Raw genomic sequence first — 17,036 nt, 5'->3', positions numbered from 1 at the left:
AGATGCTACTATTCACTATGGCCACCATGCTGTGCAATAGCTCTTGAAAATGTAACTTCTCTATGTAACTGAAACTGTGTGCTCTTGGACCACATCTCCCTGGTGATAGTTTTTGACTTACAGACTTCCTATTCCTTTTCAACAAAAGTGAAAGAAACACTAGTATGTTTAGAAGTTGACAAGAGCAGGCAGGAGAGATAGCTCAGCAGTTAAGAGCACTGACTCCATGCTCCCTGAATTGTTGGATATGTCATTTCAGTGATTGAGGGAGGACCCCTAGAACACAACTACCGACTGAAGCAGTTTCATTTTCACTGGGGGGCCATTGATGCTTGGGGTTCCGAGCACACTGTGGATAACAAATGTTACCCAGCAGAGGTATGTTTCTTTCCTTTCATTCTTTTTTTTTTTAAACTCAGGGTCTTCCTATAGTCATTGATGTCCTGGAGATCGTTTTGTAGACCAGGCTGCTTTGAACACACAGAAATCCTGCTGCCTCCACCTCCTGAGTGCTGGGATTAAAGGTGTTCAAACCCAACTTGAACACCAGAAGCATGTTGAATATAAATAAAAAAAAAGAGCAATAGGTGTGAAAAAGTGGGCATAGTTCTGAGGTTTCTCATTCAAAGAAATTACGAAGAAGTCTCAGGTGATGCATTAAAGCCTATTTAGGTTGCATGGTCCATACTTGAACCTTCCCATCTTACACATGCAAAAATTATATCTACTCTAAACAGTATACATGAAATAAACCTTAAGATGATAAAACTGAATTCTGGGGCTGGAGAGAGGTCAGCAATTAGGAGCAGCTCTTGTCAGAGGACCTGGGTTCAGTTCCCCACACCAGAATGGTGCCACAACTATTTATAACTCCAGTCCCAGGGGATCTGATGCCATTTTCTGGCCTCAGCAGGGACCAGGCATATACATGATACACAGACATAAATGCAGGCAAAACACTCAGAAGTATAAAATAAATAAATATTGAAAATTAGAACAGAATTCAGTCTGAATTCTGAGCTAGGTGCAGTTTTTCCAATAGCCGCAAGCTATTATAGAGCTGTGAGGCTGAATTAATCCAAGTGGGAAATAGTGGGAGCCTAAGTGAAGGCTGTGGCAAAAGAGAGAGAAACAGGAAGATGATCAAAGGGTTCTGAAATCAAAGTACCAAAGCACCAGAACTTGCAGCTGGGCTCCCTTTCAAGAGGGGCAAGCTAACTAGGACCTTGAAGAGGCTCACTTGGGAGGTTAGGGGATGGTAATGCAGTGGTTTGAGAATGAAGAGTAAGGAATGATTGGTATGGAAATGCAAGCAGAGCACAAGGAAATAGAATTTCTCTTTGCAAATAGAATTTCTTCTTGCAACTTTTCCCTTAATTTAGTTTTAAATGTGATGCTAAAAATGAAAACATTTTAAGTGATCATCCCTCCAAGAAGAAATTTGTCTTTGGCTCCCATCTAATTTTCACAGGGAGAATGCATTTCTCTTAATATAAACATCTTTTCTCCTTTAGATGCAAATGGATGTGGGATATTAGTATTTCATGCAAATCAGGATAGGAATGAAGAAAATGTTATTCCGTCATTGCAGAGTTACTTTGCTATGTGAATTTTATTTTTTCTTCCCTCTCAAATCCCTCTCTTCTAAAGTAATGTCACTGTTCTTGCCACAGTGTTTTCTTCCCATTCTTTATGTCGATCTCCTTTAGCACCACATTGCCATATACTTTTCTTGGTGGCTCTGTTTTGGGTGATAAAACAAGGTTAAATGTTACACATTGGATGAGGCTGTCAGTTTATTTTGGTGCAATCCTACATGGTCATGTATAAACCTCACTCTTAACTTGTTTCAGTTGCACTTGGTGCATTGGAATGCAGTCAAATTTGAAAGCTTCGAGGATGCAGCACTGGAAGAAAATGGTTTGGCCGTGATAGGTGTATTTTTAAAGGTAAAAACAAAAACTCAGGCTGGGCATGGTGGCAATCTTTCATCTCAGCTCTCAGGAGGCAGGGACAGGCAGAACTCTGGGACTTCCAGGCCAGCTTGGTCTACATCATGAGTTCTAGGACAGACAGGCCTATATCGAGAGATCCTGTCTCAAGCAAGCAAACAAACCATCTCACCAAGTTCAAATGATATATTGTATCACAACTGAAAAGATAAAACAGTACAATATAAGTTAGTTATTTGAAAAAAAAATAGAATTAAAAGGAAAGAACTATCTGTAGAGATTGCTTAATGGTTAAGAACATGGATTATTTTTGTAGAGGATCCCAGTTCAATTCCCAGTACTCACATTCACCAACTTATTCCTGCCTATAAATCCAGCTTCAGGGGTATTGGATGCCTTCACTCAAATGTACATTAACCCTCCCTATGCTTGTGCATGCTCTCACACACACAATAGCACATGCCTTTAATCTCAGCACTCAGGAGGCAGAAAACAGGTGAATCTCTGAGTTTGAGGCTAGCATGGTCTACAGAATGAATTCCAGGTCAGTCAGGGCGACACAGAGAAAACAACAAAAAAGAATATTGGAATCAATAGGAGAGGGGAGGAGGAGGAAGGGGAAAGGGGGAGAAATATAATTAAAGTATATGATAGATGTGTATGGAAATATCACAAGGAAATTCATCATTCTGTATAATTAATATTTTAAAAAGAATATTAGTACCAGACTGAGTGTGTTGGCACACACGTTTAATTTCCAGTACTCAGGAGGTACAGACCTGTAGATCTCTGTGTGTTTGAGATCAGCCAGGATAGTGAGACTCTGTCTAAAAGTATATGTTTTACATATAGATGGCAAAAATAAAGTAGTTAAAATAAATAACTATTATGAATATATTTCATATGGTATAAAAATGTGGTTCAGGGGCTAAAGCAATGGCTTGGTGGTCTAGAGCACTTGCTGATCTTGTAGAAGACTGATACTCAGTTCCCAGCCTGCACATCAGGCTATTAACAACTGCCTTTATCTCCAACTTCATTGGACGCGACACCCTCTTCTGTACTCCATGGACATCTCCCCAAGCATGCACATATCCTTACTCAGACTTACTCAGACATACATACATACATACATACATACATACATACATACATACATACATAAGTAAAATAAGTCTTAAAAAATACACAGCCAAATAAAGTAGACACAAGTCTCTGGGGCAAGTGAGCACTTGAAATATGCTTAGTTTGGGAAGTTGAGGCAAAAAAGTTGAAAAGTTTGAGACCAGCCCAGGCTACAAGGTAAGACCCCCCCATCTTGGGGGAGGGGTTAGTGAAAATGCAAGGTAATATACAATTTCATCAATTTAAAATTCAGTGTAAGAAATGATACTTAATGGGAGCAGGAGGCACATTTTTTTTTCCTATAGACTCGCTGGTCTTGCCAGCAAACAGCCTGTTCATTTTGTTCTAATTTAATTTAGTGATGTTTATAATATTTGTAATTACCAGCTGAAATCCAGTTTCAGTCCTGCAGTTTGTTTATATGCAACCACCAGGTGGTTAATTTTGATTCACATTCTATTTGAGTTTCTACAGTGAGATGGTCATTGTATGTAATATTTCTTCTTCTTTTTTATTTTTTTAGCTAGGTAAACATCATAAAGAACTACAGAAATTGGTGGACACTTTGCCATCAATTAAGCACAAGGTAATTTTACCCTTACATCACTTGAAGTATATTTTATATTTGACTCTCAGAGTAGATAATGAACTTTGAAGCAGGAGGACAAATAAATGAGCTGCATTCAAGTCTCTTTCGGCACTGCAGGAGGAGACTTGACATGGATGAGGGTGTATTGATGCTGATCAGCCTTTCGTTAAACACTGCAGGGCTCAGGAGAAATTACTCTGGTGGAGCTTTCTGGTTTTGCTCAGTACCTGTTGACCAGGAATCTACTCTGTTCCATTTTTGACTTCTTTTCTGTAGCTACCTCCCACGAGTAGGCAGGGAGAAGAGTTTTACAGAAATGTAACTTGTCTAGAAGTGAAGAACTCTATGTCCTCTGTCCAACTGCCAAGATGAATTCCTCAATATCAGAACCCCATAGGGGCTTGCTTCCTGGAAATCAGTACACCATTCTTCTGTTCTTTGTCTTCTTATTCCCCTCCTCTCTCACTTCCTGTCTCCTTCTTAATCTCTTTCTCCTTAGTCCAGGATTTTGGAATTTACGTCCTTCTTTCCTTCTTTCCCTGCTTCCTCCCTCCCTTTCTTTTCATTGCAGTGCCAGGATGGAACTCAGTGCCTTGAGCATACTAGGCAAGCTGTCTACCACTGAGCTACATCCTCATCTACACACTCATCTCTGTGCTAGCTTGAAAGGACAAATCTGTATTAGTTTCTCTTGGAGAAGCCTCTCTGTTTATGAGCAGCTACTACCTAATACCTCTAAACAGAATTGAAAGAGAAAGTGTTTTTGCTGTTTTCCTAGGGAGAACTATTAGAAATACACAGTGTGATTTTGTGTTAAGTAGTGATAACTGTTTCAGAAGCTATCCAGGGTCTCTGGATCTCCCCTGAACCACTGTTGGTCCCTGGACACTCCATTAGAATCACTGCCTCACCTTCTAATACCTGAGTGACTTTAACCAATAAATAATAATTCAGTAACTCCTTCTCTTGGACAGGATACCCTGGTCGAATTTGGATCATTTGATCCTTCCTGTCTGATGCCCACTTGCCCAGATTACTGGACCTACTCTGGGTCTCTTACTACACCGCCCCTCTCAGAGTCTGTTACCTGGATCATCAAGAAGCAGCCAGTAGAGGTTGATCATGATCAGGTATTCCTTGTACATTTTCCATCCACAGAAACGTTAGTCTGCCTGTTCAGGCTGGGTTCATACCACTACATCATTTTTGCTTGATTGCTTGCTTGTTTTTTGAGGGGAGAAGTAGGGTATCAAGTAACCAAGGGTGGCCTGGAACTTTAAATGAACTAGTTTAGTGCTTGTTATATTGTTTTGTGGTGATATGGAATTGAACTCAGGGCCTTGCACACACTTGGCAAGCATTTTGAACTATATCCCTAGCCTTAGCCAGGAAAAAGACTTAAAGCATAAGAGGACATAATTATCTGCTTCTGTATTTGCTTGTGAATTATGTGCTTCCTCTGGAACTGTGAATCTCTATTTAAAATCAAGGCTCAGGTGAAGGGAAGAGTGAAATCTGGAAATGTGCAGAGCCTGTATAATTCTTAAGGAAATTCTGCAATAGAAGCCCAAGAAACTAACAGTGGCTATGGAGAATATTGAATATTATTTAAACCTGTAGTCTTATATTTGCTTAGAAAATTAGTTGAAGTGATGATTACTATACCTATAAACCAAGTCTTGTTCAGTTTACAACTAAAATGCATTAATATTTGCCCATGAGCTTGGGATTTAGCCTAGTCCTGGGTTCAATCCCCAGTAACTCCCTACACACACACACACACACACACACACACACACACAGAGAGAGAGAGAGAGAGAGAGAGAGAGATATCAAACCACACACATACACAAGAAACAGATAATTTCCAATATTTTTCATACTTGCTATATGGGATGTATATTGATTGCAAAGCATTTTCACAAGAAACAAACAAAACCTTCCAAACTTTTTAATGAAGCCAATATAACTGACACCACCAATGATGACCTTACCAAAGTAAACTTTGGCCAGATAGAAAAGAAAAGGAGGTAAAATAAAATATTAGAAACAGAATCCAGCAGTGTATTAGAGGCAGAGGGATGGTTGTTACTGTTAATTTTATTTATATGTACATGTGTGTCAGTTGAGTGTATACCACTTGGGTGTGGGTACTTGTAAGAAGTGTCTGATCCTCTGGAGCTATAGTCACAGTTTGTTATGAGCCAACTACTGTAGGTCCACAGGACAAGTCCTAAACACTCTTAACTGCCAACCTATCTCTCCAGCCCCAGATGTATTACATTAACACAATTCATGTTATCGGTGACTCTGCATAGAAAAGCAATATTAACATTTTCAGAATTATTTTTTCTTTTCCTTTTTGTTTGTTTGTTTGTTTTGTTTTGTTTTATTTTTTCTAGTCAGAGTTTTCTAGTCAAGCCGTCTGTCTTGATCCCTTGTAGACCAGGCTGACCTTGAACTCACAGAGATCTCTCTGCCTCTGGCTCCTGAATGCTGGAATTAAGGGTATATGCCACCACTGCCCATTGAGATTCTATTGTATTAAATGGTACTGGGAATTGAACCTCAGGCCTAGTGCATGCTAGGCAAGCAGTCTACTGCTGAGTCACATCCTCAGTCCTCATTTCCACTGATTCTTAAAAGACATCTGTAAGTCTTAACATTTTTATTAAAGGAATAGAAATAGACGCAGTTTATTAAGAGAAAGTACTACTCCCCCTAAAGCCTCTATTTTGTTTTAGTTTTTGTTTTTTGAGACATAGTCTATGTAGCACTGTTCTAGATTTCACTATGTAGACCAGACTGACCTTAAACACCCAGAGATCCTCCTGCCTCAGCCTCCTGAGTTCTGGGATAAAAGGCATATGCCTCCATGCCCAGCTCTATTCTATCCGTAATAATTTGTAATGAAATACAGATGAATAGAGACATGCTTACCATGGCCAATTCATCTTAGTTCAAAAGTAAATACAGGAGCTAGGGAGATGGCTCCACAGTTACAAGTACTTGCTGTTTTTCCAGAGGACAGATGCTCAGACACAAGCATTCATGTCAGACAGTTCACAGCCACCTGTAACTTCTGTTCCAGGGGAAAGAATGTCGCCTTCTGGCCCACATAGATACCACACATGACTGACTCTCTCTCTCTTTCTCTCTCATAAATAAAAAAAAATAAATTAAAAAAGTAATTACAGTCATCCACTGGTAGCTATGGAAGACTGGTTCCAGAACCCCAAATTTATAAAACATGCAAAATATCTGTACAATGTTCAATAGAAGCAGTTTCCTGGCTGACCTAGAATTCACTGTGTGGACCAAGCTGTCTTTGAAATTACAATGATCCTCCTGCTTCTGCCTCCTGAATACCAACAGTATTTTTCTAACATTTATGTGGAACCCATGAATATAGAATACCAATAATTGTGTTTTATATGAAACTAAAATTTGTTTCATGTAGCCTACTTTGGCCTCCAACTCACTATGTAGCTAAGGATGACTTTGAACTCTTGATCTTCCCACTGCCTCCCAAATGCTGTGATTACAGGTACACTCCACCATGCCCACTGGAAATAACTGTTATCATAGTGAATGTTATATTCAATTCTAGTCTAGAATTATCTATGTACTGTACATGCCTACAGTCCTAGCTACTCAGGAGGCTGAGGCAGAAGGATTGCTTTAGCCTAGCTGTTCAAAACTGGGATGAGCAATATACTAGGACTAATCCTTTCTCTTAAAAGATATATTATGCAGCTGGGTATGCTGGTGTATGTCTTTAATCCCAACACTAGTAAGGCCCTATCTCAAAAACAAATGTCGTAGAAATGGCCCATATAATCAGATCAAAAAATGAAACTAAGTGAGGAAAACAGTTAAAAAATACAAAAATAAAATAATTTTGCAGTTGGTAAAGTATAATGTTAATATATAGAAATAAAAATGTATATCAAATGTACGCCAGTTAAAAGACATAATGATACAAAGATATAATAAAAGAAAGTCATACATATGATTAGAATAAAACTAAAAAATACACTTGAGTTGTTTGAACAAGGAATGCTAAGAATAAAACTTAAAATCTTCCAGGATACAGAAGACTTAATTAACTTCATACTCTATTAATGGCCAGGAAGACATTGTAACGTTTTCCATAAATTGTTTGTTTAGTCTCCATAATTTAATGTAGCTCCAATAAATAATGCCAGTAGGACTTAAAGAGGACACATTACTTTTAAAATGTTTTATTTTAAAATTTTTATGTATATGAGTATTTGTCTATATGTATATGTGTATACTGCATGTATGACTAGTTCCCAGGGAGACCAGAAGAGGGTTTGAATATCCTGTAACTGGAGTTATGGATGGTTATGAGTCTCCATATGAGAACTTACTGGGAGCTGAATTCAGGTTCTCTACAAGAGCAGAAAGTGATCTTATCCACTGAACCATCTCTTCAGCCTCATTTTCATCTGTCTTTAATTGGTGTATGTGCACACTCACACAGAAGCCAGAAAAAGGGTGTCAGATCCACTTGAACCTGAATTAGAGACAAGAGTTGCTCAGTATGTGTGCTGAGAACTAAATTTGGTTCTTCTATGAGAATAGCAAGCACCCTTAACCACTGAGCCATCTCTCCAGCCCCTGAAACATAAATTTTAGTCAAAACACATATGCATAAATAGCCAGGGAGATTTCTAAAAGAACAAAGAAGGAGTAATTAGATTCACAAAACTATAAAGATTCAAAAACTAAATGCCATGGTACTAGCACAGGAATAATACAAACAATCAAGAAAAGTGTTTAGAAACAGAAATAGAGCCAAAAAAGACACACACAGAGGGAGAGGGAGGGAGAGAGAGAGAGACGGAGAAAGTGCAGGAGGGGGCAGGATGAAGAGAAGGAGTGGAGAGGGAGGGAAGGAGAGAATGAAGGAAGGAGGGAAGGGAAGTGGGAATGAATTAGACTGGATTCTCTTGAGCAGGGCATCTTATGCTCATGTGATTATGGAGATTGAGATGTCTTCTGGATTGTTTTCTACTACTGAAGAACCAGTTTCAGCAGGTCAGAGGAACTGGAGAGGAGATATGGAGTCGGCCACTACTAAACATATCCATAGAAGGCTTATCTGAGGAGGCATAACTTAATTGTCCATCTTATTTTCCTATTTCTGCTTCCTCTGCCTCTTTATTTTTCTCATATCCCTTTATACCACGTAAGCCAAAATTTTCTATGCAAGAAAAGATTACCTCAGAACCACAATTACATATTTTCCAAAAACAAAATCTTTACAAGGAAGAAATCACATTATAATCACAAGTCACATGTATTTCTTAGAAGCACACAAGTAGTTAAACATTTTTCTTTGTGTTATTTTTTCCGCCCTAACATCTTCATCCCTAAGCAATGATTCCTTCATTATTTCTGAAGTTCTAAGTGTGTCAGTTCCTTTGTACTGACATGCAGCTGTTTGTGGTTTCAGTGTAGCAGATTCCTATAAGAAACGTTAAACAAGTGCTCAGCTAACCATCTAGTTTTCTTTATACACAATAGGGTCATTTAATTTCCTTTCACAACTTTGTTTTCAAGTTGCATACCGAAACCTGTGATTAATTCTGTAAGCTACAAGACCAAGGAACTCAGGCCTGACCTTGGGTGCAGGGACATAATTGCCTCTTTGATCATCAGCCTTTTATTCCACAGGCTGCATCCATGGGTCTACAATGCATGAAACTTCCTTGTTGTTATTTTCCATCCATGGTAAATCTCACATCTAACGAAGGAGAAGGTGACTTCTAGCCTATTTTTGCCTTTTTTGTGTGTCTTATTACAGCAATTGGCAGAATAACCTAAACCATTTCCTAATCATCCTTACTGTCTTTACCAATTGTATGTTTAAATCAGTGATCCAAATACGTGCATTGTTCTTACAAAAATGATCTTCATTATGATCTACAAGTAAATTGGCCACTGAGGCATGGAATTTTCCCACAAACCAATCGCACTCTACTATTTACAGTGGGATACTTTCACATAGTACCCATACCATGGCAAATACAGCAGGAACACAATAGCAGCAAGCAGGTTAAAGCACAACCAAAGCAAGGGGCACTCTGGAAACAATCCCCCTGGGACTTTGCCTCTAGGGTGTACTCATCATAGCTTTGCTATCTGGTGGGTCGTATTCCATAAGCTCCATTGCTGACTGGGGCACCTCTGACATGGCCACCAACAATCTATAGCCTGAAGCTTACCCGAGAGGTGAGCTCAAAGGCCTGAGAGCTGGAAAGCACAAGGGTGCATCCTAGTCTTGGCTTCAAGGTCTGCACTAGGAGCTACTAGTGCAGAGGCAGATTGATGGCTCAATTCAAAAGCAGTCAAGCCAGACATGGTGGGGCTTATAAAGCACAGAAAGGGAGACAAAACAGTAGGAAAATAATCCTCAACCAAAAAATAACAGGTTATTTTAGGTTACCCTTTCTTGTGACAGGATTAAGGCAGAGGAATCTTGGTTACAACACCATTTGAAATGGCCTCTGGGATTTTGCTGTAAAATTTCTCTAGAAAGTCAGATAAACAGTTTAGTTTCCCCTTGGTAAAATGGAAGTCTAGTGTGACTCCATTTTTAATTTCTTTTTCTGAGACAGGGTCTTACTATGTATCCTTTGTAGACCTGGAACTTCCTGTGTAGACCAGACTGGTCTCAATTCACAGAGGTCTATCTGCCTCTGTTTCCCAAGTGCTGGGATTGAGGAGCCATCACACCCAGCTTCTCCATCTTGATTTTATGTTGGTCCAGTGGTATCTAATGCAGAAACCTAATCCGAAAGAGTAGGTTCTCTAATTCCACATAAACTAGATGTTGAGGTACAGGCTATAATACTGGCACTTGGTAGGTGGCCACTGGAAGATCATAGTTCAAGGCCACATATATAGCATTTCAAGACCAGCCTAGGTTATTAAGATCCTTTCTCAAAACAAAACAAAAAGGCAGTCAGCAGAGAGCACTGTTAGCCATTTACTCTTTTGTTCTATCCAGAATCTCCACAGTGGCTGACACTCTCATAAAAGAAAACCATTTGTTTTGCTTAGTCTCTGAGTGCAGGTGTGTCAAACAAACTTGTTTAGTGGAGTGAAACTATGTGGCTTGTTAGCTCCCATAAACAATAGCCTCCAGCACTCCAGGAGTGCTCTCTCCTTGGGCAATGGACTTGCAGATCACAGGCATTTCTGTTTCATGGCTCTCTAAGGCATAGTATTGAAACTTAAATGTAACTTTGACTTTCACAGCATCTCAACCAAGTGAGGGAAAAGGACAGGAAATTCTATAAAATATGTGATAAGGGCAATGTTTGATGGTAAGCATGATCCTAATAGGTCTTATCAATAAAAGCCCGGAGTCAGATATTGAGGTAAGTGATGAAAGATCAGAGAAGCAAAGTAGCCATTGTCACTTCTTAACCTCTCCAAATCCTCAGAACAAAGGGACCAAGATCCTGTCTATGCCTTGCCTTATCATTCCCTGTCTCTGCCCCATGTTGTCACTTCCTATTTCCTCTCTGTATTGACCTAGTGGCTAGCTCTCCCCTCTGATCTCCAGGCAAGCTTTGTCAGAACACAAACAAAATACCACAACAAAAGGGGAGTTGGATTTAGCATTCAAACTTTTACAGGAACATATTCTCAATATATTAAATGTAAAAATTAGCATAATTGGAGCTGGGGATACAGCTCAACAGTAAACTGCTTACCTAGCATGCACGAGGCCACACATTTAGCTCTTGATACTGCAAAGCAGGAAAGCATCATAAAAGTTCATTATAGAGAAATCCTTTCAGCATGCAGAATGAATGGAAGCTCTTTTAACTGCAAAACAAAACCAGACGTCTGAAGGAACACAAGTTATTAAACTTGTGTTAGACTACATTTAAACATTTCTTTGTGATGAAACTCACAAACATAAGACAAAGTCCAGATCTGAACTGCTCATAAGTCTGGCCTTCGTGAACAAAACATTTAGTCTGCTATACTCCTATTCTTCATATTTAAAAGTTCATATAACTCTGAAAAGAAAACCAGAGGGTCATTGGCCTATGTTAGGAATTTTCAATAAAAATTTAATATAGTATGATACTTTGCTTTCTATTTTTTTTGTGTGTGTGTGATAAACACCATGACTGACAACAACTTGGGAAGGGGAGGATTTGTTTCATTTGGCTCATTAAGAGAAGCCAGGTCAGAAACCAAAAATATTGAAACAAAGGCCATGAAGGTGTGCTGCTTACTGGCTTGCTCCCTATGGCTTGCTCAGCTTGCTTTCTCATAGAATCCAGGAACACCAGTTCAGGGGTGCCATTACTGACAATGATCTGGGCTCTCCCAGATCAATAGTTCATCAAGAAAATACCTTCACAAACTTGCCTATGTACTAATCTGACTCAGGCTTTTGTCAAGATGACAAAAAATAACCAGTACATAGAAATAATTCAGTAATTAAGTAAATGCTACCTGAGTATTTCTACACAGTTGAGGAGGTAAGGGCTTGAACTCATTGCTGCAACAGATTAAAGAGGAATTTTAAATCACAAAAACTAGCCAGGCATTAGTGGTGCATACCTTTAGGCATATCTCTATGAGTTCAAAGCCAACCTTGTCTACAGAGTGAGTTCCAGGATAGGATCCAAAGCAATACAGAGAAACCCTATCTCAAAAAACAAAAAACAAAACAAAACAACAACAAAAACTCAAACAAGCAAACCTACAAAAACTGAAAATTAGAGCTAGAACTATCATAATAAATGGCCTAATAAAGGGGTTGTTCATGTACCCCAAGTGCTCCCAAAACCTGTCTAGCCTGATGGGCCCTATCTGGCTTGTGATTCTATTCTTTTTTAGTTGTCTGGAATTTTCCTTTATGACAGCTGATAAATACATGTAGAAACAATATCCCTTCAGTAACATAGCATAGATCCTTCCCTTCTACCATAATGAGACCTAATCCCCATCTGTTTTGTAATACCATAGTTACTAGGGAGTCCAACAGAGTCTGGAGTTTTGTTCTCTCTCTCTCTCTCTCTCTCTCTCTCTCTCTCTCTCTCTCCCTCCCTTTCTTCCTCCCTCCATACCTTCCTTCTTCCTTTATTTCCTACTTAAAAAATGTGCTGGAAAGTGGTGGCACATGCCTTGGGAGGAAGAATCAGATCTCTGTGAGTTCGAGACAAGCCTGGTCTACAGCTAGGGCTACACAGAGAATCTCTCTCTCTCTCTCTCTCTCTCTCTATATATATATATATATACATGTGTGTGTGTGTGTGTGCATGTGTGTGTGTGTGTGCGCGCACGCGCTATATATATGTATATATACATGTATACATATATACATATATATTTCATCTATTTCATCTGCATGTTTGTCTGCACACCAAAAGAGGGCAACATACCCCATGTGGACTATAGTTGTAGAGAATTGTGAACCACCATGCAGGTGCTGGGAATTTAACCTAGGACCTCTAGAAGAGGAACCAGTGTTTTTAACTATTGAGCCATATCTTCAACCCTAAGTCTAGAGTTTTTTAATGCTATCTTGTACCGTGTCAGATTAGCCTGGTTGATTTCCTGAATGAGTTGGTTATGTTGGACTTGGAGTTCAAAGGCCATTTCTCCCAGGCTCACAGCCCCTGCCACAGTTACTTACAATGCCATCCCTTTTGGTTTGGAATGGGCTGGGCTGGTGGTTTATTTTAAAAAGAATCAGTAGGAGTGGAAGTGAGAAATAATGGGGAGTAGCAGTGAATAGGACCAAAATATATACATGTAAGAAAATTTCATAATGAAACCATTATTAAGTGGAATTAATATATGCTAATAAAGCATTTAAAATGTTATCTGTCATTTATAATCCTAATTACTGGTTTACACTAGGTATTATTAATTATTTGGGTAAATCCTTATGCTCTTTTATCCTTATAAATGCATAATTTTGTGACAAAATAGAATCATTTTTTAGTCTTTTTTCTCCATTGATAGTCCTCAGAATCAAAGAGATGATATAAGTCACCTTTGGCAAACAGCTAATATGTGGGGACCAGGTCCTTTGTCCCTCATTTTCAGATCACTAAAGCTTGACTGGTTTTACCAATTCCTGCTGCTATCACACAACCATGCCAACCAACAACATGGCATTTAACCATTTGCCAAGGGATGAAGACATCTCACCCCAAAATAAGTCCTCTTTCTGAATACAATTAGAGACAAAGTGTTATAGAATTCTGTAAGTGAAAGCAAGCCAGGTGTGATGGTGCATGTCTATAATCATAGCATGTAGGTGACAGAAGCAGGTGGGCCTCTGGGAGTTCAAAGCCAACCTGGTCTACATAATCAGTTCTAGGTGTTACACAGTGAGACCCTGTCTCAAAAAAAAAAAAAAAAAAAAAAAAAAAAAAAAAAAAGTAATTTATCCATGTGCTAAAGCTGGTTTTTGATTGATATTCTTAATGTTTCTGTTTCTAGCTTGAGCAGTTTCGGACCCTGCTTGTCACTTCTGAGGGAGAGAAAGAGAAAAAAATGGTGGACAACTTCCGCCCACTTCAGCCACTGATGAACCGTACTGTCCGCTCATCCTTCCGTCATGATTATGTGCTCAATATACAAGTGAAGTCCAAGCCAGCAGCCAGCCAAGTCACCCCTTAAAATGTTCATATATAGGCAGCAGATTGCTTTAATGCATTTGCTTCAAATCTTAACTAGATTATTTTATAATGCTACATTTAATAATTCTTATATGTATACATTTATGATTTTTTCTTTCATTTTTATAACATTTCAAAATTTTTATCCTTGTAAAACAAAGACTTGAAGACAAAACAAAAACCCATAACCACATATCATCAGGATACTTTAGGTTACTTTTTCTTGTGACAGTATTAAGGAAGAGGAGTCTTCATTATGCCAATTGAAATGACCTGTTTGGGATTACGCTGTTAAATTTCTCTAATCTCTGCATCTCAGAAAGTCAGAGAAAGTTTAGTTTCTGCTTGATTAAATGGAAGTTTAATGTAAGTGACACATCTGATTTTTCGGTTTGGGCCTAATACAGGAGCTTAACCAACAACAAGAGGTTCTTGTGAATTTTATTTAATGATGTCACCCTTTTGTTCAAACTGTTAAATTGTCTCATTTTACAGTATTGGTCCGACTCTTAGCTACCATCATTTGGAGCTACTGATCTCAAAATGGCATTCAAAGGTTATGTGTGCATTTATTGGTTTCAGAGTAGTTCATCTGTCTTTTTTTTTTAAGATAAGGTTTCTCTGAGTACCCCTAGCTCACTATGTAGACCAGTCTAGCCTTGAACTCATAGAGATCTGCCTGCCTTTGCCTCCCAAATGCTGGAATTAAATGCCTGTTTCATCATGTGTGGCTTTCATTTGTCTTACCAAATGCATTTGCTCTTTGACTGATAATAGTATGGGTCTTTGGAGTGCCAGCAGGACATGCAAATTATGTGTTCTTATATCTGACAGTGTGTGTGTGTGTGTGTGTGTGTGTGTGTGTGTGTGTGTGTGTGTGTGTGTATGTGTGTGTGGTTGTGTTGTGTTGTGTTTTGAGGCAGGCTCTCACTCTGTAGTGAAGCCTAGCCTGGAACTCAACATGTAATCCTCTTGTCTCAGTCTCTCAAGTGCTAGGATTTTAGCTATAAGGTACCACACTATACTAGTATATTTGACACATTTGGTTATCATTGTAATTTTTTGAAACAAGGTAACATGCATGTATCCCAGTCTAGACTAGAATTTTCTATGTAGTTGCAGCTGGTCTTAAACTTCTGATTCTCCTTCCTTCCCTAACTGCTGGGATTGTAAGTGTGTGCCAATTCACTCAGCTTTAGCCATCTTTTAATATGTATAGTTCTGTAGAATTTTATGTAGGAATTATAGTCAAAATGTTAACATCTTCCAAAGGCATAGTCCCTGACCACATAAAGCCCAGGCTTCTCAGAAAACATCTCTATGGGCCCAGACTGGTTAACTCCTCTGGAATATTGGCCATAGTTTTAGGTATAGTTTATTTCAAAACTTGGGTGTGAATTTTTGTATTCAGATTTCTCAATGAGTATGTTTGTACTGATCTTTAGCTACTATTACTAGCATATGATATGTATAAATATTATCAATTTACTATTGAAAGACACCCAAGAGGCCCCAAGAGTTTGGAGCCTGTCAGGGGGAAGGCCCTTGCCCCCAAGAGATGAGACCAGACCACTGGATGCAAGTGCAAGAGGTTGTTTATTGTTTACACAGGTACCTGTGGACGCTTCAGTCTTTCGGGGGACTGAGCGGGCCGAGGTTAAAACTCAGGCAGTTTATATAGGGTTGGGGTGGCAAGAAGCAGGCTTACAGAAACAGAAGCATGGTTACAGGGATTTCATTGTTTCATTTAAATGTAGCAGTTGTAGTTAACCAAGGACAGTTGGTTATTTGGGTTGGGCACAAAGAATACAAAGAATTCAGTTATGACTATCTCAGCATACTGAACACTGTCCTGCTGACCTTGCTTTGGTCCAAGCTGCAGACCACAGATACCTGGTTGGCGTTGGATGAGAGCAGCACCTGGTTGCCTCCTGTACTTTTCTCATAACTTGACCTTGGCAAATTAGCAAGAGCAATTTAAACAGGCAATAAGCATAGTGGGGGGGGGTCTTTCACTATATAGACAATACATTTTGTAATAATGGGCTGGTGAGATGGCTCAGTGAGTAAAGACACTTGCCTTGAAAATCTGATGACCTGAGTTTGATTCCCAGAACCTACAAAAAGGTGGAAGAAAACTAACCCCACAAAGTTGTCTGACCAAGCATGCTCCATAGCATACACACAACCCCATACACATCATAGATGCATACAATAATAAAACATTAAAAGAATAAAAAATATATTTTGTAATCACAAGAAAACAAGGACTTTTATTATATCTAGAATTTCTTTTGCATTTTTGAAGGTCAGGTATTTTACCAAAAGGCTTGGGATTGTATAGAAAGATGTCTTAGTTAGAGTTTCTATTGCTGTGATAACCAAAAGGCAAGTTGGGGAAGAAAGGGTTTATTCAGCTTAAATTTTCACATTGCTATTCTTCACCAAAGGAAGTCAGGACAGGAACTCAAACAGGGCAGGAACCGGGAGGCAGGAGCTGATGTAGAGGTCATGGAGGAATGGTGCTTACTGGCTTGCTTCCCCTTGGCTTGCTCAGCCTGCTTTCTTATAGAACCCCGGACCACCAGCCCAGGGGTGGCATCATCCAAAATGGGCTGGGCCCTCCCCCATTGATCACTAATTAAGAAAATGCCTTATAGCTGGATCTTTTGGAGGCATTTT

General features: G+C 39.1%; 1 protein-coding gene across 1 annotated transcript; it reads left to right on the top strand.

Annotated features, from left to right (window-relative positions):
• Window positions 1-237: 237 nt before the first annotated feature.
• On the top strand, window positions 238-15,078 carry LOC127217741 (carbonic anhydrase 5B, mitochondrial; the record flags this gene model as incomplete). The annotated part of the gene is made up of 5 exons (XM_051178749.1): window positions 238-378; window positions 1,854-1,949; window positions 3,601-3,663; window positions 4,641-4,796; window positions 14,176-15,078. Coding segments are annotated over 5 exons (636 nt in total), but the record flags the coding sequence as incomplete, so codon positions are not given.
• Window positions 15,079-17,036: the final 1,958 nt, after the last annotated feature.

This window comes from Phodopus roborovskii, unplaced genomic scaffold, assembly GCF_943737965.1.
Source record: "Phodopus roborovskii unplaced genomic scaffold, PHOROB, whole genome shotgun sequence".
Taxonomy (NCBI): Eukaryota; Metazoa; Chordata; class Mammalia; order Rodentia; family Cricetidae; genus Phodopus; species Phodopus roborovskii.
This window is presented reverse-complemented; position numbering and strand designations above follow the sequence as displayed.